The sequence below is a fragment of the Phoenix dactylifera genome, chromosome 6 (assembly GCF_009389715.1).
Source record: "Phoenix dactylifera cultivar Barhee BC4 chromosome 6, palm_55x_up_171113_PBpolish2nd_filt_p, whole genome shotgun sequence".
Classification (NCBI taxonomy): Eukaryota; Viridiplantae; Streptophyta; class Magnoliopsida; order Arecales; family Arecaceae; genus Phoenix; species Phoenix dactylifera.
Window position 1 is genome coordinate 17,800,207 of NC_052397.1, and position 24,525 is coordinate 17,824,731.

General features: G+C 36.7%; 1 protein-coding gene across 1 annotated transcript; it reads right to left on the minus strand.

Moving 5' to 3' along the window:
- Nucleotides 1-4,858: 4,858 nt before the first annotated feature.
- On the minus strand, nucleotides 4,859-23,260 carry LOC103707518 (uncharacterized protein KIAA0930 homolog). The gene is made up of 12 exons (XM_008792043.4): nucleotides 22,988-23,260; nucleotides 22,051-22,240; nucleotides 21,873-21,947; nucleotides 21,136-21,242; nucleotides 18,664-18,724; nucleotides 17,368-17,427; nucleotides 17,220-17,294; nucleotides 15,989-16,135; nucleotides 11,757-11,811; nucleotides 8,401-8,523; nucleotides 6,439-6,671; nucleotides 4,859-5,250 (listed from the first exon to the last, which is right to left on the minus strand). The coding sequence occupies exons 1-12, from the start codon at nucleotides 23,047-23,049 to the stop codon at nucleotides 5,227-5,229; spliced, it is 1,212 nt and encodes a 403-aa protein (XP_008790265.3). The 5' UTR covers nucleotides 23,050-23,260; the 3' UTR covers nucleotides 4,859-5,226.
- Nucleotides 23,261-24,525: the final 1,265 nt, after the last annotated feature.

Below are 24,525 nucleotides of genomic sequence, written 5' to 3' on the forward strand. Positions count from 1 at the left end.
TTATTTATGGCAGGAGCGATAATATGGGTGAGGGGAAGGAAGGGATGATAGGGCTAACGATGTGGTCAAAAATAAAGAAAAGCCCAATACCAGGCGAAGAGACAGTCAAAAGAAAGATAGATAAAAAAAAAATGAAGAGAAGTCGAATGTGAGAGATAGCTTGACATCGGATCAAGAGATGGCCAGCGAGACTTGAGGAATCGATGTAGTTGGACGAGAGCAATAGGGCTAAATTAGGTGCGGAAGAAGAGGGGCTGGAGGGAGAAGAGTGGAATTCATTTTTTTAAAAAAAAATGAAAGTAAAATTTTTTATTTTTACTTTTTGCATAAATAATGGAAGTTGTTTTAAAAAAATAAAAATAGAAATAGGGCAACTAAACATGGTTTTTTAATTGAAGTGTGTATTTCTATTTTTTTCAAAAGAAAAAAAAATGAGCTTTTAATTTTTAAATATTTTATTTCTCTGGCTTCACCGATGTACCTGTATGTGAATAATTTAATTCATCAGTTTTACTTGTCAAAAAAAAAAAAAAAAAACCCATAGAGAAGTGATGTTTCAGCACGTCACTCGTTGGTTGGTCAATCTAGAGTCGCCATGTGAGTTAGGCCATCTTGAGAATAATAATATTGGGCCATTTGCGGACACTTAAATCATTTTATGTAGCAGCCCTAAGATTAGAGTAAAACTAGCAAAATATGATCCAATCTATATTTAAGATACAATAAGTGGGTTTGGGTTTGAGCCAAATAAGTTCAGGTTGTAAATAAATTGACCCATTTAAACTCTTAAATAATTGAATCAGGTTCAAGTTCTAGCCTCCTGACCCATATAAGATGTTTAATCCGTTTAATAACTAAATTTGATCGGGTTAAGCAAGTTACATGTTTATTAAACAAGTTAATAGGTCAACACATCAATAGATTATAAAGGTTATACAAGCTAAGAGGTTATACAAATTAATAGATTAGGCAGGTTATTTGTTTATTAAACAAGTTAAATAAATTATGCCGGATTGCCTGTTTATTAAAATAGTAAGTTCAGGTTTCAAATTCTAACCTATCTAATAAATAGGTTCGGTTCAGATTTGGAACTTTTTGATCCAACTTGCATTTAACTCGATCCATATATAATCCGATCTGGCTTGATTGCTACCCTTAGGTCAGAATTTATTTAAGTCAACTATTTTTTGAGGATCTGAATATGTCTGTTTTATGATAGATCGACCCAATGTGAAGGTTGGGCCCACATAACTACAGTGAGGCATGAATATTGTGCCCCATATAACATGGTCAAATGAAGTGAATCCCATGTTTGGTTGGTGCTATGATAATGGATCATACATCATAGACCTTGCCAAGGCTAATGCTCCCCTCGCTTAGTCTATTGGAATGTAATAATATTAAAAGAATCATGGAGGCATTATATTATTATTATTATTATTAAAGTAAGGCCGTTCATTTTGATAAATTGGATGCATTAATTAAAGTAAATGCTAACAGATACATTCATGAGAATCTGCAGCTAAAATATTTAAACTGAACAGAAAAATCAACCGAAGAAACTCACAGTGTTGTTTCTTATGGTTAGTTTATAGTTGCGTAAGATACTATCTAATGAAAAGCACGATTAGCCTCTCTATAAATATGAGAGACATCAATAGTGAGTAATGAGCGCATTATTCTCTAACAAATATGTAATTATGGATCAAACTACCATCGGCAAGAGATAGATCACAAAGCCATCTAATAACCATTATAAAGTCACTCTCTCAACAATTTTATGAAGCCCTCAATATATATATATATATATATATATAGCATAATTTAGTCCTTTCTACGCAACATTCAATTTTGCCATTAAAACTATGGTATTAAAAATTCTAACACCATCTGCTGTAATGAATATGCCACTATCATTTCTGAAAACAAAGCGATATATTATGATATGCATCCATAAAAAAAAAAAAATTCACCGATAGAAAAGACCAAATGATTTTTTGAGAAAACTAGACCAAATATGTCTCAGATTTGGTTGGCAAGCTGGCATCCCAGCAACATCATGCTATTAGAAATTATTGTTCCTCCACTGCAGCTCATCGTATCAAACTCTGATATCTAACATGCGAAAATAAAACCTTTTTTTGGGTAAAGGCAAATTACTCTTGCTTCAAAATCAAGCAACCTTCTCCTTCTGTCACTCTGTTACACAAATTTTCATCACTTCTTCAACAATTTTAGAGGGAGACAGGCACACGGTAAGCATATTTATTCAGAAAAGGAAGTGTACTTGCCCATCTCATTTTGCAATATTTTTCCTTTGGGATGGAATGCATGGGGGCACCATTTGTGAACAACATTACAGCAAGGGCCCTCGTAGACCAAACTCTCTCTCTCTCTCTCTCTCTCTCTCTCTCTCTCTTATATATATATATATATATATATATATATATATATATATATATATATATATATATATATATATATATGCATGCATGTATGTATATATACACACGTAATATATCACTACAAAACACGGGAATGACATGGTCTTATTTTAAGTTAGTGCCGAAGCACTCGTCTGACAGCTCCCAAGTTAACCCAATCTCACTCTGATGGGGACCATATATGGCAAGCTACCGTGAAGTTCTGAAGGGCCTCTCATATTTTGATCCATCAAGTACATTATTCCATGGATGCTTGATGGCGAGGTATTAATTAATACCGTGCCATTTGGAAAAAATGAGGGAAGGAGTGGGACGGAAACGGGTGGTTGGCACGAGATCCATATGAAAAGATTTAGTCGGGCCTCAGAAGCTAGTCACTTTTTTGCCAATGGCCTCACCTTTCTCTCCTAGGTCTTTGAAGACTTGCAGTGGTCGGGAAAACATTGGAGGAGGTGGGTCGGCCTGCTTTAAAATGCTAAGACTGCTGCTTTTGCCTTCCCTTTCTCTCTCAAATACATGTTAGCCACCTGGAGATCCACCTGTCCCGCTCTTGCCAAGCGTCTAATTCTAGGCTAAAGATACGTTCTTAGTTGGAGCTTGTCCTTGGTCGATATCCGATGAACTAAAGAATGGCCAAGTATCATCCTCAGCCCTAACAAAAGTTCTCACAAAAGCTTTTAGACCACCTCCAAAGAGTGGGAATCATGTTTCAAAGAAATGGCTTGTTCCCACCAGCTTTATGGGCTTTATGGCTTTCAGGATTTTACGGGAATCTAAGGGAAACTGGCTTCCTGGGTAAAAAAGGATGGCCCACGTGTATATGGGTCCAAAAGAGAGCCTACCTCAACAAAGGGCAGAAAACACATGGTGTGTTCGGATACCAAGGATAAAGCCCGTTGTTTTGGAGTTGGGAAAGGGAAAGTGGTCACTTCTGTTTGAAATCGAGGGGATATAAAAGCATGGGTTTCTTAGTGTAGGATTCCTTTTGGTGAGGTTGGGAGGTTGTTTTGGTCCAGCGTCGTCAATGCTAGCTTTAACTAGGAGGTAGGGATTTCCTGTTCCTTCCCCGTAGAAAGACTGGCGGTCGGTTTGGTTCAGTTGGTGCAAGGAAGTAGGGATTTCTTGTTCTTTCCCCGTAGATAGACCGGCGGTTTGGTTCAGTTTGGTGTAAAGAGGTAGGGATTTCCCGTTCCTTCCCTGTAGAAATACCGGCAGTTTGTTGTTTTTTTTTATTCGCCGACGACTCATACCAGACGAGCATGAGTACACCTAGAACAATCTGAAAAAAGAAGTTGACGCAAAGTGAGATGAATGGCCTCAATGCTCTCTCAAAGGAAACTTTCCGAGTGATGCGCGGCAAAGGACGTAACTCAGTCAACAGCTCTATTCGCTTTTTAGAAGACATGCGTGGCCCGAAAAGCGTCGAGCTCCTTCGAAGTTCTGCATATGTCCCGAAGCAGCAGGTGTTGCCCATCAACACTGTGACAGCCCTAAATCCATTCGATTACTGTGGCTGAGTCATCTTCCACTGACAGTTTGGTTCGGTTTGGTGTAGCAGTAGATTACATGGACTGGAGCTGCTAGCTGGCCTACAGGTTCTTGCAGTACCACCTGAAGGAGGATTTTGAATTTATAAATGGGACTTCACAATTAAACAATAACGAATTTATGGTTCCAACCGTTGCTCGGAGACTCCCATAATGAATCATGTAATAAGCGATGGTGTGTCTCGCAACTGTTAGATACAAACTGGGGCACTCGCTCCAATTGCAAGAAGAATCGTGCTCATTTGAAAAGTCAAAATCAGATGTAACCGCTTTGGCAACAAGCCATGTCATAATATGACGTCCTGAAGTGTTTATATATTCTCTAAACAAGAAATAATCCAGCATGAGAAATTATTTAGCAGATTCAGGCATTAATGGAATCTCGGATGGGTTATCATGCGGAAGATTTCGAATAGTTACCAACTTTTGAGTCCCATCAACTATGAGATTCTATATCAATCAACATTAGGAGGCTGCCAACCTGCCACATGGGGATGTCAACCTAAACAATTGCTGCTTAAAGATGCTGCAACATTCACGTCAATCTTGCCCAGCCATTTACAAGTCCTTCCATGACAAAAGTTCTCTTCTAATTGGTATACACAGTCATGTCCTTTCACTTTTTTTTATATTTTATTTCATCAAAACATCCAGAGCTCGAAGCAATCCATTGAAATGCATGAACCTAAAGCAAGATTCACAAGCTTGATTGCTGCACTTACACAGTTCATGACCGCCTACTAGACCATGAACTTTTCTGAGCTTTCTTGTGGGACCAAAGATCAATAATCGATGATCAAAACCATATACTATAAGAAAAAACTTTTCATCATCACAAAGATTGAAAGCAAAGGTACACAAAAGAGATCAACAAAGAGGCCTTTCTGCATTCTTTTCTTGAGTGAAAACTATACCCCAGATCTGCATAATCTGCCTTTTGGTCGCTACATTCAGGATAAGTGAGTAGTGAAAAACTGCATATGATCTGCTGTTTTCCAAAGCATTCATGTAAGAGAAGGTAAACGCCCTTAAGGCTATTATTGACTGAAGCTGTTTCAATAAATAAAGCAAATGGAAATCAAGACAAAGGGCACAGAAGTGAGTTGGTATACATAAATTGTATTGTTGTTTTTATAGCACCGGTATCTTCCTGAAGTCATGGGTTATTGGCAACTTGCTGCTCCTGCTTGGCTGCTATCAGAACACCAAGATTCCAGCAACAATAGTGAAGACCATCAGAGACTCACCAGAGGGCTTGCCTGAGAAGAAAAGCAACTAGCAAATTTACCATACAGCCTCTGAAATAAAACCTAACACTAAAAGTTATCTAACACAGTCTTTCTGACAGTTGTATTAAGATGAGATTGATGTAATGCAAAACCTATCACAGCAAAATGTTGATCAACAGATGGCATCTGCTAGTCACTCGATTGTGAGAATGACATGGATTCATGCATAGTCATATTTCCACAAATACTTGCATAAATAAAAAATGCACTTCAGAAAACTGAAATTTCTATGCTCCCGTACAGGCCAGAGCAACCTCATCTGTTCAAGTAGCAACCGATATAACTGGTTAAACAGCTTTGCTAGTTGCATGCATCATATACGGAGGCTAAAACAAAAGGCCAAAAACTTGCCAAAAGTTGCAAACAAAAGCCATCCACAATACAATGCTTGACCCAGTGAAGTGGCACCTGAGAACACTGATTATTTGGGAAACTGGGTCAAGCAGGGAAACTTTGTACGTATAGCCACAAATATATTAGGAAAAGAAAGGCCATGACAATTGGAAGGATAAAGGAATACAGGAAGTATGATAAATTTATGTGAGAAATGTTTAGACACTGATAAAGGAGCGAAAAGCAGACATCCCTCATATGAAAATAAGGAATCCATCTGGTGGGTGATGCCATGCACCCCAGCTAAAAAGGGCGTACACACTACTGAGCCACTTTTGGTGTAACACCCTCACAGCTCAGGTCCATGAAATCATGCTCCAGCTGGACTCCTTATTTTGGATGAGATTTCTGGTTCTTTTGTGAGTGTCCAAAGCATTGCTCTTAGGTTACTCCCAGAGTACGAAATAGTTTTCCATTATTATGCTGAAAGCCAAACCAAAAATCAGGCAGGAAGTAGACGATGCTATCCCCCTACCTGTAAGAGCTTATAGGGGGTTATTTAGATAATTATAGGCTCATCATATTGAATCTGGAAATTATCGCCATCATCTTTAAACAACCAATACTTGTGGATACATTTGTATCAGAATGGTATGCTGGCAATCTATGCTTCATACTGCAATGTCCTAATTTATAAGGAGAAAATAAAATTACTGTAATTAATCACCCAAGCTAGCACAGAGTAGCATACTGACACCAGCAAATCACTTCTTGACATTCACCATGATAGGTCTCAGTTATATGTATCAACACCGGAGAACTCACCTTGAACAAAAGGTCGTGTGCAATAACTTCCCAAGGTAAAGAGATGGACATCAAGCAGCACTTGAGGGGCAAAAGTTCTAAATCAGAATTCCTGTTGGTACCGCCATAAGCATGCTTGGCCAACTCAGAAGCAGCAGAAGCTGCTCTATGCACAATAGTCCCCAGGCCGATGCTCAAACCTCTCTTCGATAACTGAAGTGGTGAAGGAGGACCTGCATACTGGTGACTTTGATCTACAATGCAACAAAAGCATCATTTTAGATGTGATTAATGTCATCTGAGTTGTCATTTTAACAGGCAGGTAAATCCATCCCATCACTAAAAACAAGTTTAGAGAGAGATGCTGTTCCCAGAACCATATTGAATTATAAATATATTACCTTTCATATCAAATATTTGTAAAATCTAACCTGCCAAAAAACATAGCTCCAATGCTACCAAGAAAGAAGGCCATGATTAACATACATAGCTCCAATGCTACCAAGAAAGAAAGCCGTGCTTAACTCTTAGTGTTCCAGACCATACAAAAAGAGTGAAACTCTCACAGTTTATCAAGTTTTCTGTAAGATACTAGCAAAACAGGAATATGAGCACCTGTTGCTAGGAACACATCAAATCTTAGACATTAAATTTAAGGGCTTTGCAAGCTGGGTGTGATGTGTACAACATGTTGGCATGTTTGTATAGGCAACAACAACCTGCTAGTAGGCTATGCAGCTTTAACTCATAACCCCTAATGTTAGCATATTAAGGCTGACCTGATCACATATTGCCATCCTGACAATATTTATTTTTTCCCTTCTCATGCTGCAAATATGATGGTTGAAAGGTAGGTCAGTCACCTTGTTGAACATCTGAGTACAGTCCATGCCAACCAACCAAGTCCCCACACCACTCCCCAAAAATAAGGGTCTAGCAATTGTTAGAAGACATGAAGCATTTTGTGATCTCTTTAGTTGCACATTATTAGAGATACTAGCAACACTGGTCAAGGTTTTGACTTTTGAGTATGTCTGGTTTTAAATTCACATGAGTCATCTTAGCATCATATGTCGCAGACCATCCACTAAACCATTTTTGAAATTCTAGGATAAGATTGGCCATATACCAAAAGCTAACAAATTAATGAGCCAAAGGCTAGCCTATAGGGTCAAAATAAAGAAATGCAAATACCTCTTAGCAAAAGAAGAAAGAATAGAGAGAAAACCATTGCATCTTGTTTACTTAAAAAGAATAAACACCATATAAACTCTCTAATACACAGATCAGTTCTTATAGTTATATACTTCTATTTTAATCCTATTCCAATTTTATATTGAATCTTTTCTGACAAAGCTCATTCGAAAGATACAAACTGTTTCATTTGTCAATTCTTATTTGTAGACTCATGCCGAAGGAGGTGGATGGAGATGGGAATATAATTAAATACTTAATAGTCATCTTTGATATACTTTTCTCAATGAAAATGCTCCAACATAGCCAACAAGCTTACCCCATCTGCCTGGTAATAGGAAATACAGCCAAATGGAAAAAAAAAAAGATTTTCAATATTCTCTGGAAGAGAGAATCTATCAGGACCTGGTCTGCAGTCTACGACAATTGTAGAAACAGAATTAACAAAAAAGATTAATCTAGAAAGCGCCGGACATAAATATTTTGGTCGTTAGCACCATCTTAAAGGTGAACTAAAGAACAATAACACGGAAAAGGTGAACTAAAGAACAATAACACGGAAATGTGCATGGATGTTAGACACAAGTCAAGGTTGCTCACATAACTGACAATAGATTTAATTTATCAAGTATTTGCATTCAACTTCACAAGTACCTACATTCAACTTAACATTTATGCGATATACTAAACGTGAGGTCATAAAATCACTTTTTGAATCTGAAAAATCTTACTCAAATGTCTTTGAGGAAATAAATCAATCAAAAATGTATTGAAAGAAATTTTAGGAACCTGTTATTCCAGAAACAGCAACTTCAACTTCCCCACGCCCTCCAGGACCCCTCATGTAAAGCCTGTCTGTTTTAGCCTGAACATGACCAAGTGATAGAAGACTCCCAAATCTAGATTTTCCAGCTGAAACAGTAAATTAAATACTTCAAACTAGGTATAGATAACTAACCATTCCCAGAAGGGTGCATAACATTTTAAAAAAGTAAACAATATTGAATGATAACTGTTTTGGTCAAAACAAGAAATTGCTTGCATGTTGCTAATGGAATATAAATAGCTAGGCATCCTATAAATAACATTGCAAATAAACCTTACAATTGAATTAGATAAGAGTCAAATCTGGGAGTGTCAGGGGAATTCTTTAACTTCATGGAAGAAAAATGGTACTAAATTTCCTTTTTTTTCTTTTAATATCCATTCCCCAACCTATGTAACCAGATCACATGCAACAAGATGTTAACCAGCATATTATACTGCTGTACTTCATCCAAAAGTTAAACAAATACAAATTTGACTTACTAGATTTCAACTAAAGCAGACTGACCTAACTTGCTCAAATCATGTGCTTCCATTTGAATGAAGTAAGCACAATATCCATTTTCCTTATTAAATAACTTATAAATTGGGGTAATTAGTAAAATTGCATGCTAAAAGTCAATAAGCCTATAAAAGGAAAAAAAAATAATGCAATCCTATCCAAAGAAAGTCTAGAGATATCTAACTTCCTACACATCTTCAATTTTCATAAAAGAAAAGAGCTTATAAAAAAATTAGTTTACAAATTTAGCTACAATTTCCAGTGCTACTGGATTTTAGTTTACTTTTAATCATAATATCGCAATATTAACCCTTTAATGACTAAATATTTTCAGGATAAGATAATGTGATATCATGTGCACATGTTTATGCATTATAGACAATAAACAACTCGAGTGCAATTAACATTTATAATTTTCATTCATCACATGATGTGTTTTAAATGGTGTCACAAATACATATCTGTGCCCTCTGTATGCCTAGCCTTTCATTCCTTCAGCAAACTTTCTGCATAGATTATAGATTACAGAATTTTCAGAAGATCCTGTACATGAATCCTTAGTGTGAGATGCCAACTATCAATTTTTCAAGTTCAAATCATTTAGCCTATTTAGTAATGAGATAGTATGATTGCTTTAACACATTCACCTCAAGTCTAGTGATACAAGAGCTTGGCATCACTGTCTCAAAACCTTCACACAGGTTCCGAGGGCACTTCAAGTGAGAATTAGATACAGTAAATTTCACTTGCCTCCATGCTTCATTTCTTTTATCATCATATCACTGCCAGACCAGCCTTATCATATCCTAGTAGCTATCTGCTTAGCCAAACACCAAAATGTTTGCTTCAGAAACACAGAGTAGATGCTCAAATAAGCTCCACTTTTCATATGTTTGTCCTTTTCGTACCAAGCACACAAGAACTGTCACCAGGTGCTTCATTGTTGGTCTCAGATAATGTACACAGAGAAAGCTATGAAATAGATAAAAAGAGGGAAGGCACTAGGGCTGCCTGAAATATCAATAGAGCTTCAAAAGATCAAGGACCAAAACATATCAATTTGGTTCTACCTTATCCACTGATACATTAGAATCAGAAAATGGCAAGTGATGGGGGAAAGTATCTGGTACCCACGGACAAGAATAAAGGAGATTAGGAAACAGCAGTAATATCATGGAAATGAACTTATACTATGAGGTAATGGAAAGAATGATGAAATAAACATTTACAGAAGTGCTCAATTATAGAGAACCAATTAAAATCTAGGAAAGGAAGGTCAATGGTCAAGGTTTATTTCTCTTAGGCAACCTATGGGAATATTTGGAGAAAAGAAACAGAATTTACAAATAATCTCTTTCAACTTAGAGAGAGAGTAGGCAAGTATCCTGGATGGCTGTGGCGAGACAAGTGAAAATCCAGTCACATTTGAGGTATACACCAAGGATCGACTCCAGGCCCTTGTCTTCTTATATGAACTTACAGGCTGGTATTCATCAAGATGTACTGTCTAGCATGATACTTGTTATGATACAATTTGACAAAAGGACACAAGGTCAAGGTTGATTGCTGGATGCATTTATGAAGGATAGGAGCCTAAAAGTCAATTGAACTAGAAGATTGAATAGTATATTTAAAATTGCAATTCACAAACTTAGATGGCAATGAAGAATGGTAAAAACAATCCCAATAAAATCAACATAAAGGAGAATTTACAAATAAACCGGTATCTGAATATACTAAAGGAAAAACTAGAGGGATTAATGAAAATATATTAATAAAATTAGAGATCAACAGATGTTTCTGGGTTGCTATGTGATCTGTTCATGTCTCCACAACTCAAGGGAAGTTCTAAGAAAACACAATAAGGCCTGCAATGGCATGTGGTTCCAGAAGTAAATAAAAAAGATGAACATGGTAGAGTATGTTGACATGGATTTGTGGTACATAAGCAATGGCTGGATGAACATAAGCATGGTAGAGACAGCCATGGTGCTAGACATATTGACTGAAAGTAAAAGATAAGCTATTGAGATAATATGGACATGTGCAACGAAGTTCTCCTAGTAAACAGAGTTACTCAAACCTTAGTGGGGATTAAGAAAGAGGAGAGGAAACTCTAAGCTAATATGGATGCTGCAGAAAGAAATTCCCAAAAAGCTTGGAAATCAATTGGAGGCCGCTTTTAACAGAATAATTGATGAATATAAAAGGACATAAAGCTGACTAAGTTGATGAAAGTCTTGATTTTTGTATGCATATACATATACGTGGAAGGGGAGACAATAAACTGAGATGAAAGTGGGACTTATATTTTTTTTAAAAAAATTCTGAGATGAAATGATGGCTATATTTAGGAGCATATAGAGACAGACTAATGGAAAGCATGCTCAGATAGATGGAATAAGCCCACCTGAAAAATTATACTAATATTTCACCCCTTGGTTTGTTGATACTAAAATAATCTTTTATAAAGAAGTCAGCATATGGGTCCTCATTTAAGAAGATTCAACTCCCTACCCCCAGTCCATTTCTTGCATCCCTGACGACTCAAAATTATATATTGAACCTGCTGGCCAAGCTGCTACTAAAATAATTAATTGATATAATAATTAACACTAAGGTTTGCTTATTTAAAGACGCAAAAGCACCATCAACCACTGTCCTTCAAAAAAAAAAAAAAAAAGAAAAACACAGACAAACAAAAGATTTAAAAATATCCTAGCTGAACCTCATCAAGAGAGAAAACATCCAAGAATGAGCACTATTTTTCAACTAGACAAGATTAAAAACTGGCTAGAGAAACATGTACAACACACACCATCATATGCTTCTCGAACCATCTGATAGTTGACAAATCCTGAGAAGAGAGTAAGCTGCAGTCATAAATAATACCCAGGTCAAGAAACTTACCTAAATGTCATCCAATAATATAATATATGAAGTCAATATGATAATTCTTAAGAATAACGCATCAGATCAAGCAACAAACTAATATAGCCAACACAGCATTCAAAAGAAACAAAGAATGATGACATGGATGCTGATGACAGCATATACTTGGTTTGTTCAAAGCTTCAATTATTTTTTAATGAAAAAAATTCTTTCTTCTTAAATTTTAAGCAATTTTGTTCCACATTCTTAAAACCAAATCCAGTAGTGGAACCATTATACAGATAGATAGCAGAAACCACCAAAATATCACAAACATAAATTATAAAAAATATTTTCAAAGACCAATAATCATTTTGGAGGCTATAACCAGCACACAGTTTTATAATCATTCTTCACTAGTCAGCCATATTAAGAGCATCATCCTGAATAAGATTTTTCCAAATTCTTCTGAATAACATCTTACAATTCTCCAGGTAGACCATTTGACAGAAACAAGTATACCTCTTAGAATCTTCATGGCACAAGTCCAATACAATTTTCATAATGCCACTACCCACTTTCCTAAACCAGCGCAATTCTTAAGGTTCCTCTTATGTACTAAATTATCAAAACTGATCTTTCTTAGTTATACTGTGAAATGCTCCCTGCATTTTAGTGCCTCTGTAGTCTGTACCACCTAATAGTTGTGGATTATATGTGTGTGTCTGTGTGTATAGATAGATAGATAGAGAGAGAGAGAGAGAGAGAGAGAGAGAGAGAGAGAGAGACTTGGCTGCATTCAAGTGTAGCCAGTCCTAGATCCGGTCGGCTCTCCCACCCCCACTGATCTGCACTGATCCAAGGGTTGGAGAGACAACCGATCCAGGACTGGCTACCCTCAAATGTAGCCAAGTCCAACTACACACACACTGTACAGTCTTGCAGAACTTTCCCTTGATTTATAGATATGTGGCAACTGACAAACTTTCAAGAAGTCAGGTGTTAGTCCAAGATATGAAAGGTGGATGGTCCACATCAGATCAAACTCAAGCATATCTGGGTACTAACTGGTAGTAATATAAAATTATTTTCTCATGTGATGTAGTGAAAGCAATAACACAAGCAACAAAAGTTAATCTCAGTAACTGTGTACAACTTTCCATCTTCCATCATCTCATAGTAGGAATTTCAAACCATTAACAAACCATAAACCTTTAATATTTTTCAAAAAATGAGACAGCAAAATGTAAAGATTACCATTACACCAAGTATGAACTTCCAGGTACGAGGTATGCCAACAATATTTAACCCTCCAATATAATTATTATAAATAATCAGCATCCTGGACTGTCATTGCCAGAATGACGCAGGAGAGTTGGACCATCCCATTTTTCATGAGCCCCTATACCAGTCTAAGTCAAAAGTCTGGTCAAAATAGTATTTATTAATAATTAATAACTAATGGTTATTATGTTATAATTATGTTGTTAATGTTGAATGTCTTTTAGTGTTTCTAGGCTTTATTAATTATAGTTCATGCATGTATCTTTTGGTGTTTGTGAAAGTATTTAATTATCTGTCTTTTAGAAAGTTGTAAGCATTAATGCATTACGATATGAAGTGCCATGTGTTATCTGTATAAAGCCACAGTGAAAGTGTTATCTATATAAAGCCATAGTGAATGGTAAAGATTGGATTATTTGACTTATTTCTATTTGAAGTTAGGGGTGGATTCCACTTGTTATCTCCTTTCTCCACTTTCTCTTCCTCTTTCCCTATCTCTTCTTCCTCCTTTGCTTAACCCCCTATCATTAGAGTGAAGCAAATACAAGGTCCACCATCATGAAATTGGTGCATTCCCAATCTTTGGAAGTTTCCCGGCACCCCTAATTGAAAATTACCATATTTCACTCTTCCAAACATGCCAGAGTTGAGAATAGGCACTTATCGCAAGCTTACTATGCTTCACAGGGACCACTAAAGCTTCAACAAAAATGTATCAATACAAAGTTACAAATCCCAAAATCAGATGAACCCACAAAGAACAGTGATTCATAGTATCTCCGGAAAGCATGCATCAGCTGGCAAAATAAAATTCCTAATTTATTGTAATAGCTGAAGCAGTCGAGTTTGGTCATATGTCCAAGGCATGACAAGCAAAAGCAAGTTTCACCATCTTGGTACCGAAATCTATACTAGCATCATCCTGGTACAATATCGGTATGCCCAATATGAGGGTCCATTCGATGTATCGACATTTGGTATGCCCTCCATACTGACGTTTCAGTATCAGTATGATACGGTATGCTTAGTACACACTGGTACCAACTGGTAGAGCATATCATGGGCAGAATCTTAAGAAGGGTTAGTGGATGGTCTATGGAACATATGATTTATGTGAATCAAAAACCAGATAGATAAAACTCAAAGCCTTGACTAGTGATGTCAGTATCTCTAATAATGTATGATTAAAGAGAATATTATGAAATGCTCCATGTCTTCTAACAATAGGCCCTTTTTTTGTGTGGTGGGGGGTGGTGAGGAATAAGCTGAACTTAGATGTCATGGTGCCAACTACTTTCACCCATTGGATTTGCAACATGAAAGAATATAAAGTCAGAAGGGCAATGTCTGATCAGGTTAGCACTAGCATGAGCTGTTATGAATTATACCCACTTAGCCCATTAGCAGGTTCTTGTTGCCTATCCTGCAAATGCCAACAGGTTGGACACATCAGACAAGTGGGACATGTCACACCTATCTTGCAAGACCAACAAATTTTTAACCTCTCAGATCAGACCCACCTGCTCTTTTTTTTGAAATTGTATCATTTAGCCTTCCTCAAAACAGAGTGTCTTTCAGCGTCTTCTTTTATTACTCTTTTTTCAGAACTGTCAAACACAATAAGTACTGCCAACGATCTGATGCAAGACTAGTAAAGTAACATTTTCATAGAGAATTCTTATATAACCTAGTCAAAAAGTCTGTTATCAATGAAGTAAATGTCCATACATGTTCAACAAACAACCCCCAATAATTAACTTACAAAATGTTACTAACAGACCCACAACCAACACAATTGTGATATGCACACCATAACTCATTTTTAGTGGGCCAACTGAAGTCGGTTAATGAATAAACTTCATCCTTAAACAGATGGAGCCCACGCACCCTATGATGATGAACAACTGACCTTTAAAGAAATACCAGATCCTACATTCATGAATACTAAATTCGAATATTTATAGCTCCACAACCTAAAGCAAGGAATGCGGAACCATCTTGAACCGCCCGGTTCGGGGCGTACCGAGCTGTGTTGGTGGCAAATTGGGACGGTTCCAGCATTCAAAACGAGAAACCGGCAGGAGGGAGAGAGGGAGAAGGAAAGAGAGACAGAGAGAGAGAGAGAGAGAGAGAGAGAAGAGAAGGGAGAGGGAGGGAGGGAGGGAGGGCCTTCGGAGGTCGGAGCCCCTCTGGCCCTTCGGCGCCCTTCGGTGCCCTCCGACGGCCTCCGGAGCCCCTCTCCCCCCCCCTCTCTCTCTTTTTCTCTCTTCTGTTCTCCCTCTTCCTCGCCGTCTCTGCGGTATTGATACGGGCTCGGCACCGAGACATTACCAAACCGTGCCACCGACTGACTGATACAGGGTCTAGTATCGGCACGGCTAACCTTGATCTGAAGTTTAGTAGCACAAATTGCTAAAATCATAATCCAGCTCCCATTTTTACCTTGGAACCGCAAGCTACAATGAACAGCAGAAAAATAATCAGTCTATTTCTACTTGTTCCCACTCATAGGTGATCTAGGCCATTTCCAATGCACAAAACAGCTCTTTCCATGCCATTTCTATTACCATGAGTCTTCTCCCTACATAGATATGCATTCCATTTTGGTTAAATGGACAAAAACACTTCCTCGTTAAATATGCAATGAATGAAATATATATGAGCTATGGTAGCATTAGATGCTAGCTTACAATAGATGATTACAATCTGAAGCATCACATATTAGCAATTACAATGCATGTGGAGCTGTAAACAGTTATTGTCAATGATGTATCAATCATGGCATGAGTAAAGCAGTTTTTTTCCAAAAAGAAAAAGAAAGAAAGAAAAAACACATCTTTACATGCAATGGAGGATATTCTTTTGCATATAAACATTTTGGCAGGTAAATTGAACCTTGGATGACCTAGCTTTCTCTGAATCATTCTCAAGTCTCAAAGGCCCACTAGAGTTGCAGTCAGGCTGATCCTTTTCTGCTGGAAAAGCTGCCCCACCATGGGCATTAAGAAGTACGCAATAGCAATGATCTGTTTCTGACAAAACCTGCCCAAATTGAACACAACTTTTTTATCTCATATTTTTCTGATGTATCATAGGAGTGTATGCGCATAAGAACAATTTAATGAAGTTGACCATAAAATGGACATGTGATAAATCTAGGAAAGACAAAGTTCAAAATGAGTACATAAACTAGAGGCTAAAAGCTAACACATAAAAAGTATGATCACGATCAACATAGACCAAAGAAGGCCATGATTAGGAAAGGAATGTGCATTGTGTAGACAGAAGAAGGAAGAAAACTTGAAAATGCAAAAAACACTTAAAATAGGATCAGAATAGAGAAAAGTATCCTTAATAGGCTCAGATGACAAATAATTCATAATGCTGATCTTTAATATTTAAGATAGCACATGTTAGATAATGGTCAATGACTCAATGTTATATATAATATACACTATAACACCAGCCAAATAGGAGAAAGGTATTGGTAATGGGTAAAAACTTCTGCTAATATAGAAGGACCTACTTATGGCATTTTGCTTTGGGCCTTTCCCAAACCCAACATTTTATTCACATGTTTAAGTGTCTCTCTTGCCAAATAGAAATGTTTATGACAAGAATTGTTTTAATGGTTATGGACCTCATGGTATTAATTCCTCTAATTTTGTTAGTTCATAGAAAGACTAAATAGTCAAAATAAATTTGGTTTATGTTGGTGCAAATGCAAGGCAAATACTAAAGTCGTCAACGGGTATCATGGGTTAAATGGTTCAAAGAAAGCATTTTCTTTTATCTTAAAATACATGTTAATTTCTCATCATACATAGACCAGGAAAACTACGATATCAACTAATTACCCTCATGAGACATCAAAATTGGCAGAATGATTTATGCTCATGTCAGCCATCAATCGCAACGCTATAGACAGAATTCTAAGAAAAAGGTCTATGATATTGGACAAAAGGAAGAAAGAATTTTTCAGATTGGCGTACTTCAATTGTTTTCACATAAGTAGTAGTTCAGATATCCGTAACACTGGAACTACTATGAAGAAGATGAGAAGCTGAAAGCATAAATTAGTCCTCCAACTGCAGTACTAAGAACTAGTAGAAGTAGGACATCTTACCACAGCATCAAAAGTATCATCAAAGTCATCAACGGCAAAGCAAATGTTTGGGTAGGCAGGTAGTGTTTCTACAGCCTGAAAAAGAAGATCAGATGGAATTCTGAATAAAAGACAAACATGAATATGGAACTTAAAATGATAAAGATACCTTCTTATGGTCCAGATGAAAATTAACACGACTGGGAGATGCATAGACTGTCTTTACAACCTGTTTCAATGTGTATGTAGACTAAGATAAGGCGCTTTTCACACTATAATCTGAAAATCAGATCAACTTGTAAATAATTGAGACCCTAGGTCTAAGAAAACAAATAAAGCCAAAATATGGGCCATTATATATAAAAAGGACTTTAAAATAATGTTTTAATATATGGATGAACAACTATGTACTGCACACCAACCTTGAATGATAGGATAGTAAACTTTCTGCTCTGTGGATATTTTATTCATATTATAAAATGTCAAAGACATAAAATACAGAGCAAAAGATACTCTTATCAGAATGAACCAGAAACAAGCACAAACTAGAGAACATCTTCAACTACAACCTGCATGACTTATCCCATCTACATGGGCTAGACTAGATATATAAAAGCAGAACCAAGCAAGGTTTGAGAATTTTGTATGACCAGCTCTCAACCTTGCATCGACCTTTTCTTTGATAATTGATGATTTCCTGGTGGTATTAGGCAAGAAAGTGTCCCACCATGAAATCTGATAGACCTGATGCTGGCAAGGAACAACCACCTAATCGGTGATGCTCATGCCTGAATAGCAGCCCTTAGAAAATCCCCTAAGCATAGAAAAAGTGTACACAAAGATGTCCGACTTCAAAGCATATTATCAGGAAACATTTTCAACTTTGACACAAATTGTAATGGAAGTAAACAAACTAGGATACAAGTAAAACAGAGACTAACTACAGATTCAACAATAACTTATCCATTATGAAAATTATGTTTTGATGTCCTCCATCAGCTCAAGAGAAAATATCACAAGAGGTCATAATAGTCAACAACTATCTTCTAAAAATGATCTAGAAGTAAATTTCTGTTGGAACACATTAGAAAAGAAAATAAAATTACAGCAGTAAAATTTCAGTAATCAAAGAGGTTAATAGTTGACAACGTCAATTCTCAAATAATTCTCAAATAATTCTTTTTCATCAAAGAAAGGCATCTGCAAAAGCATGTAGCCCAAATTAGACTACCTTAACATATATTTGCTATTCTGCATCTTTTCTATGCAAATATACCGCCATCCTAAGAAAAACAAAAACATCCAGAAGATATTTCCAAGTGATGACATGCATGCCCCTGTTGTTTAGACTCTCAGTGAATATGGAAAAAGAACCTCCAAGATATAATGCAGCTCTCCTGTATTCGATACTAATCCCCAAGAAAGTATATTCTCAATATATAAAAGAATCTGATGATGAATATACTTTGTATATGGGAGATAATGATGTCACTTCTCCATTTTGATGTTTGCGCAGATCCTGTGTACTGCAAAAGTCAAAAAACAAGTAAAAAATGAGTACTATATTAAGAGCTAGGAATGTGAGAAAATGTATAAAATTGTGCCATCAAGCGAATGTGCTAAAGAAAGGGAAAAATGCAAGCGTCTCGGAACTTGGAAGGAAATGTAAAAACTATGATAATTGCAGACTCTAGTCTACTAAACTGAGATGGGAAATGAACACTGTTATTTTAGATGTCTAAATGTCAAAAATTAACACAGTTTTGCAAAAGCAAGATTTCCAAGACATGACCAATGCCAAGTAAAACCACTGTTTATGTAGTTTCTTGCAGACATGGAAATGTATTATACCAACATTAAAAAGTGCTTACTACTTACAATGCTTTTTCTCCCTTATTCTTCTTTCTTTAATATTTTCTGGGAATGGCCACCCTGACCATCAAAAACCTATTTAAGTTTTGTACCTTCTATGACTTATTTAATCCACATGCCATATTTTATCCGAGAAATAAATAAATATTGCTAAAAAAAATCAGAACCTGACTTTTTCTGTCAACGAGTCATTTGCATTAATTCAGCAAGCACAACAAAATAGTAACAGGCACAATGTATTGAGACAAAAGAAAATGGTCTACCATTCTTTGTTGTGTAGCTGTCACAGCTCACGAGCACTTCTAAAGTGCAGGATGCATAATTTCCTATATGGTGCTTCCAATCATCTACATTAAGAAGTATTTATCATGACTTGCAATTTCAGATCAGTCGAAGTTACCAACCGAAAAATGGAGAAAAGAACCTATGTCAGTGGAGATGTGAGTTAGCAGAAATCAAGACAAGCAAGGTATCCTATTAATATTGCAACATCAATGGAGCAAGTAGAGGCATCAATTATCTGTTACTTGAGATATCAGGCAAGCCATTGTCCTATTGTAATCTCAAATGTTTCAAGTTTTAAGTTTCTAAACTTAAAAGCCAAAGATTGTTATATCTATATGCCTTGCATGTTTATTATAATGAATTTAAATTATACTTGTATTATTCTGAAAGAGCAAAGACTCATGATAAGGAGTCAGTTGACACAATTAAGCTTCCACAATTCTTTGGTTTGCCATGCATTCTCACTAAAGCAATAGGTCGCCAGGTAGGTCACGATTTGACTTTTCATTTCTTTGTATAAAGCAAAGTTCTTCCTCTTCCGATCTTGTTCGGGTTTGTAAGTCTTTCTAAATTCCCGAAGTGCTCTTAAACCAAACACCCAAACACCATCTCCCACAAAGACGAGTCATTTTCTGTAACTTTGCTGACTGATAAGACCTTTCAAGATTACAGAACCACAGCAGCAAATCATAATAATATTATGAAGGTGTAATCACCTATCAGCAACCCATTTTCTAAATCCTCATGATTGTCGGCATCAGTACATCATATTCTGGTATCCTTTTGCTAAAGGTGTTTACAGAGAAGTATGGGGACATCATATCCAAATGAAGCCTCGATACCAATTACTCCTTTGTATCAAAGTCTCAAGACAGGCAGGTGCACTGTATGTCCCTCAGCTCTCAGCTTAGATAACGAACATGGCTGCAGGTGCTCCAAAACATATAAGCACATAGTAGTCATGCACATCACATAAATGAATAAAGATAAGGCCATCGAATCTCAAAGAACCCTCCCCCTCAAAACCCACGCCTTAAAAAAGAAAACTTAGTTCCAATGTGAGAAGTGTAACTCATGAAAGCAAGCAACCAAACATAAATCAGATGGGATCCTCTGCTTATATGCTAATTAATGTTGGACATAAACATGACTATTGTGCAATGAATAGATCTGTGCAAGGGATATGACAAGATTGCAAATTCCAAATACAGAGACAGAATGTGGACTTAACAACATAGAGATAGTGTATGGGTGTAATATACATTGTAGCATGGATGTCTACTTGTTAATGTTTGTAACAAAACTAATAACTTGTTTTTAAACCTCAGACAGTTCTCTGTATCTGTTTACAGAAATTCAAAACAAGATCAAAAGGTATAAGTAACTGTATAATGCACTTGAATGACAGGTTCAACTGTTCGAGTCTATTCAAGTGAAAGAACATTAATATCAGAAAATATCATTCTTTGATGCTGCCCTCCACTAAGAACTAGGTTACTGATATAGATAGTTACAAGTTTCACTAAGGAATTCAAAAATATTACTTTCATCATCACATTTCTCAAGGATTTGTTGGTAAATTTTAGCCAATATAAAAGCTTGTCCTCGAGAACAAACTTAAATTAACTCCATATATAAGCAATTAGACATCCTAAAAAAAAAAAAAAAAACATTTTAGATGAAAACAATCAAAGAACATATTAGACCAGTCACAAGGCTACCTTTGCAATGTCAAGAAAATAAGGATCATATGATATGATAGACAAGGGAGAGGATATACCTACAAATTGCAACTGTAACAGTGAATGATGTGTGGGCAATCAAATTCAAATAAAAAGAACATCTCCAGTCCACGTCTGCAGAATTTTCACCAACTACTTTTTCCAACTGATTGACATGAAGATCAAAAAAATTTCATTAAGAATATCAACTCTTAGCCAATATTAACAGTCAAAAAAGCATGTCCCATAGCAAATAGCCATTTGACTATATCTCAAAGCAATAATCTCCCAAGGTCATAGAAGCTCCACTTATGAGATACTGTAAGAAAAGATGTTCAATTGTTTACAAGGCAAGCTAAAGGAGGAAGAAAGTAAGCTAATAGCTAGGAAGAAAACATGAATTTAGAAAACTGAAATCAGGGTAGGAATGTTTTATTTCTACATAACACAAAATCTACATTCTCAAACACTTCTTAAAACCCAGTTGTACCTAACTTCCATTTTCGGAAAAAAAAAGAAGCAAAATCACATAAAATCATGATGCCACAGTAGTTGGACATGCACATTAAATGATGCAAGGGCTCTAGCATAAGTTCCAATACTTAGCATAACACAATATTCTTTGAAGTCTTATAAATGAATACTGTCAAAAGCTAGCCTTCTCAGTACCACTAGAGAGAACTCTTTGATTTATAGTCTTCAAAGGAAATTATAGATAGAAATCAACTATAAAGATTAAAAAAAAAAACACTTTAAAAAGCTAAGAATGTTTTCTGGTTTTTTTTTTTTAAAATACCTGAGGAGCCCATCTACGGACAAAAAAGGGAGGATGGCCTTCCATAGTATCATTGAAACCATACCCGTGCAAGCTCTGTTAGTAACAACACAATATGATTAGTTTGGCAAAATGAGGATAAAAAGATAGCAGAAATAGCACATTCACTGAAACAGTGGGCATTTGGTTAGAATATTACCATATTTCTAACAAAAAAGATAAGGTCATCTTCCTGACGTCCTTTTGATATCCTCCCATGTATAAAATACAAATCCAACATTTTATGCCAAAACCGAGTATCCATTCCGACGTCTGATGCATCCTGTTCATCAACTGCCGTCTCACCCAACAAGTTCGAATGCTTTCTCACCATACTCAACAGTTCATACCTAGCAATTAGATGGTGGAAGAAGAAACTTAATAATCGAAAGAATGTTCGGCATGAGAATTTACACTCAAAAGATTAGGCTCTCCGGTACTCTCAAGCAGAACACACTTTGCAAGAGGAACGTCTACTTTGGCAATAAAATGTTTTCCTAATTTAACTATTCATTTGCGCAGGATATGGAGAAAACACGTAATGTACATCAGCATACTGACCCAAAATTTAATCTTTCAAGGAGAGAAAGGGAAGGGGTGGGGGAAATGAAACTTCCTTGATACTTCTAAAAAACAATAACATGCTAAGAGCTTGAAATTCTAACTTGGAGAATGATTTTGCTTGATTCATACCAAGGAACCACAGATTTAAATAACCGCAACAAGAGAGCATCATTCCCCTAACTAAGCATTGTAGAGATACTAACAAATGAGTCTAGAACAATAAATATTATAATGAAAGTAAAGGCGTATTATGACGATGAGAAACCAATTACGTATTCAATTACCGAAGATTATTGCCAGCAATTATCGCAACTCTATCTAGAAAAAATTGCAAACAATCTACCTCATCAGAACATCTGATCACATATGAAGCATTAGCAGCATCCACGCAATAGAACTACCTTATTGCCATAGAACACAAACCATCCGAATCTTGTAAAAACCCTAGTTTCGGCAGCATACACGGGATCGAAAGTTCGAAAAAACGAGATCACGGACGAGAGAGAGAGCGAGAGATCTTGAAATTGGGGTACCTGGACGGGGTCTCTTCGTCTGAGAGCGCGCTCGAGATGGTGATCTCCTTCTCCTCCTCCATCTCCCGAGCATCACCGAGATTTCCTAATTATTCGAGTTTCTTCTAGGGTTTCTAAAAAGCTTCTTCGCCTTCGAGGAAGGGAACAAAGGAGAGTGGGGTGGGACTCGTGAGGCGGTTGGGATCGACGACGAGTGTCGGAGCTGCCCTTACTGCCGCGCGAAATCGGACGAAAAAAGAGTCCGAAAGAAAACTTAAAGAATTCCATGTAGAAAGCCGCTTATTTGTCGTCGTTACTGTTTCATATCCATCTCTTTTCTTAAAAACAAAAATAGAAGGAAAAAAACGACGGGACGGTGGGCCAAGGCCAAGCACGTGAGACCTGAACAAACGGTCCTAAGCCGGTGTAGGGCCGTATGCACGTCAAGCCTCCTGGTTTATGGCGTTCAATTTAGTACAAAAATCTTGATGATGGGTGATTGAGCAAATGCTTAATCATAGAACCCTAATTAAATTTGAGAAATGTCATAAGTGATTGAACTGAACCTTTTGGTGAGCAATTCGGCTACGGTGATTGGCTGGATTTAGAGTGGCACCCATTGCTACGGGACATCAGACTATGATCAATGGTTGTCGGCCTTCCAAGCCAAGCATGTATTCAAAGAGATTAACGAAGCCGCGGACTGGGTGACCTTGTATATGGCTAGTCATTCTGGAGGTGCTCTGTGGGTTGGAGAGAGCAAGTTACCTAGGGCGCTCCGAAACTTATTGTTTCCCGACTTTCTTAAATGTATCCGTACTAGAACCGGCTGAATTATCCGTTTTAGTAAAACAAATAAAAAAAAAATTATAACTCGGTGCTACTGATCTCATAGATGTTGATATAAGAAAAAAAATTAATAAAATTGTACCTCAATGGAAGAATCACGGCCAATATATCATCCATGTAAACTTGGATCTGCAGGTCTTGTAGTGAGGTTTGCACCTGACGTTCTTGTATGAATGCTTGTAATATTTTTGCATGATATGAAAAGCTGATTATTTGTCTCGTCCTCAATTTTACAATATGGTAAGCCATGTTGTTTATATTTTATGATAAATTAGTCTTTTAGTTTCAGCTAAGATGGATCTGAGGGAAACTTGGGGTTGTTGACTAGAAAGATCTTGATCTTTCTTTGCATCTAGCATTAGATATAATGCCAATTGAGGCGAAGATCTCACAACTTCTAACTCCAGCTTAAAAGTTGTTAAGAGTTCTGCAGTGATTTTTACTATCAAACAATTAAAGGATGGTTATTCAAATAGGGATTTGCAATATTGCTTGGCACTTGTGGAACTCAGCCATCTAGAGAACAGAAACAAATAAATTGCCACAACCAGAGAATTCTGGAAGACCTGATGATGAATGCTATGCCTGAGAACTGGACACTATAAATCCAAGTTAACTGTTGCAGATTTTATTTTCTGCACTTAGAACCACTTAACTTGCTGGCAACTGCAAGCTAGCATAATGGCTAGTCTAACTTAATTTTCCTTCTT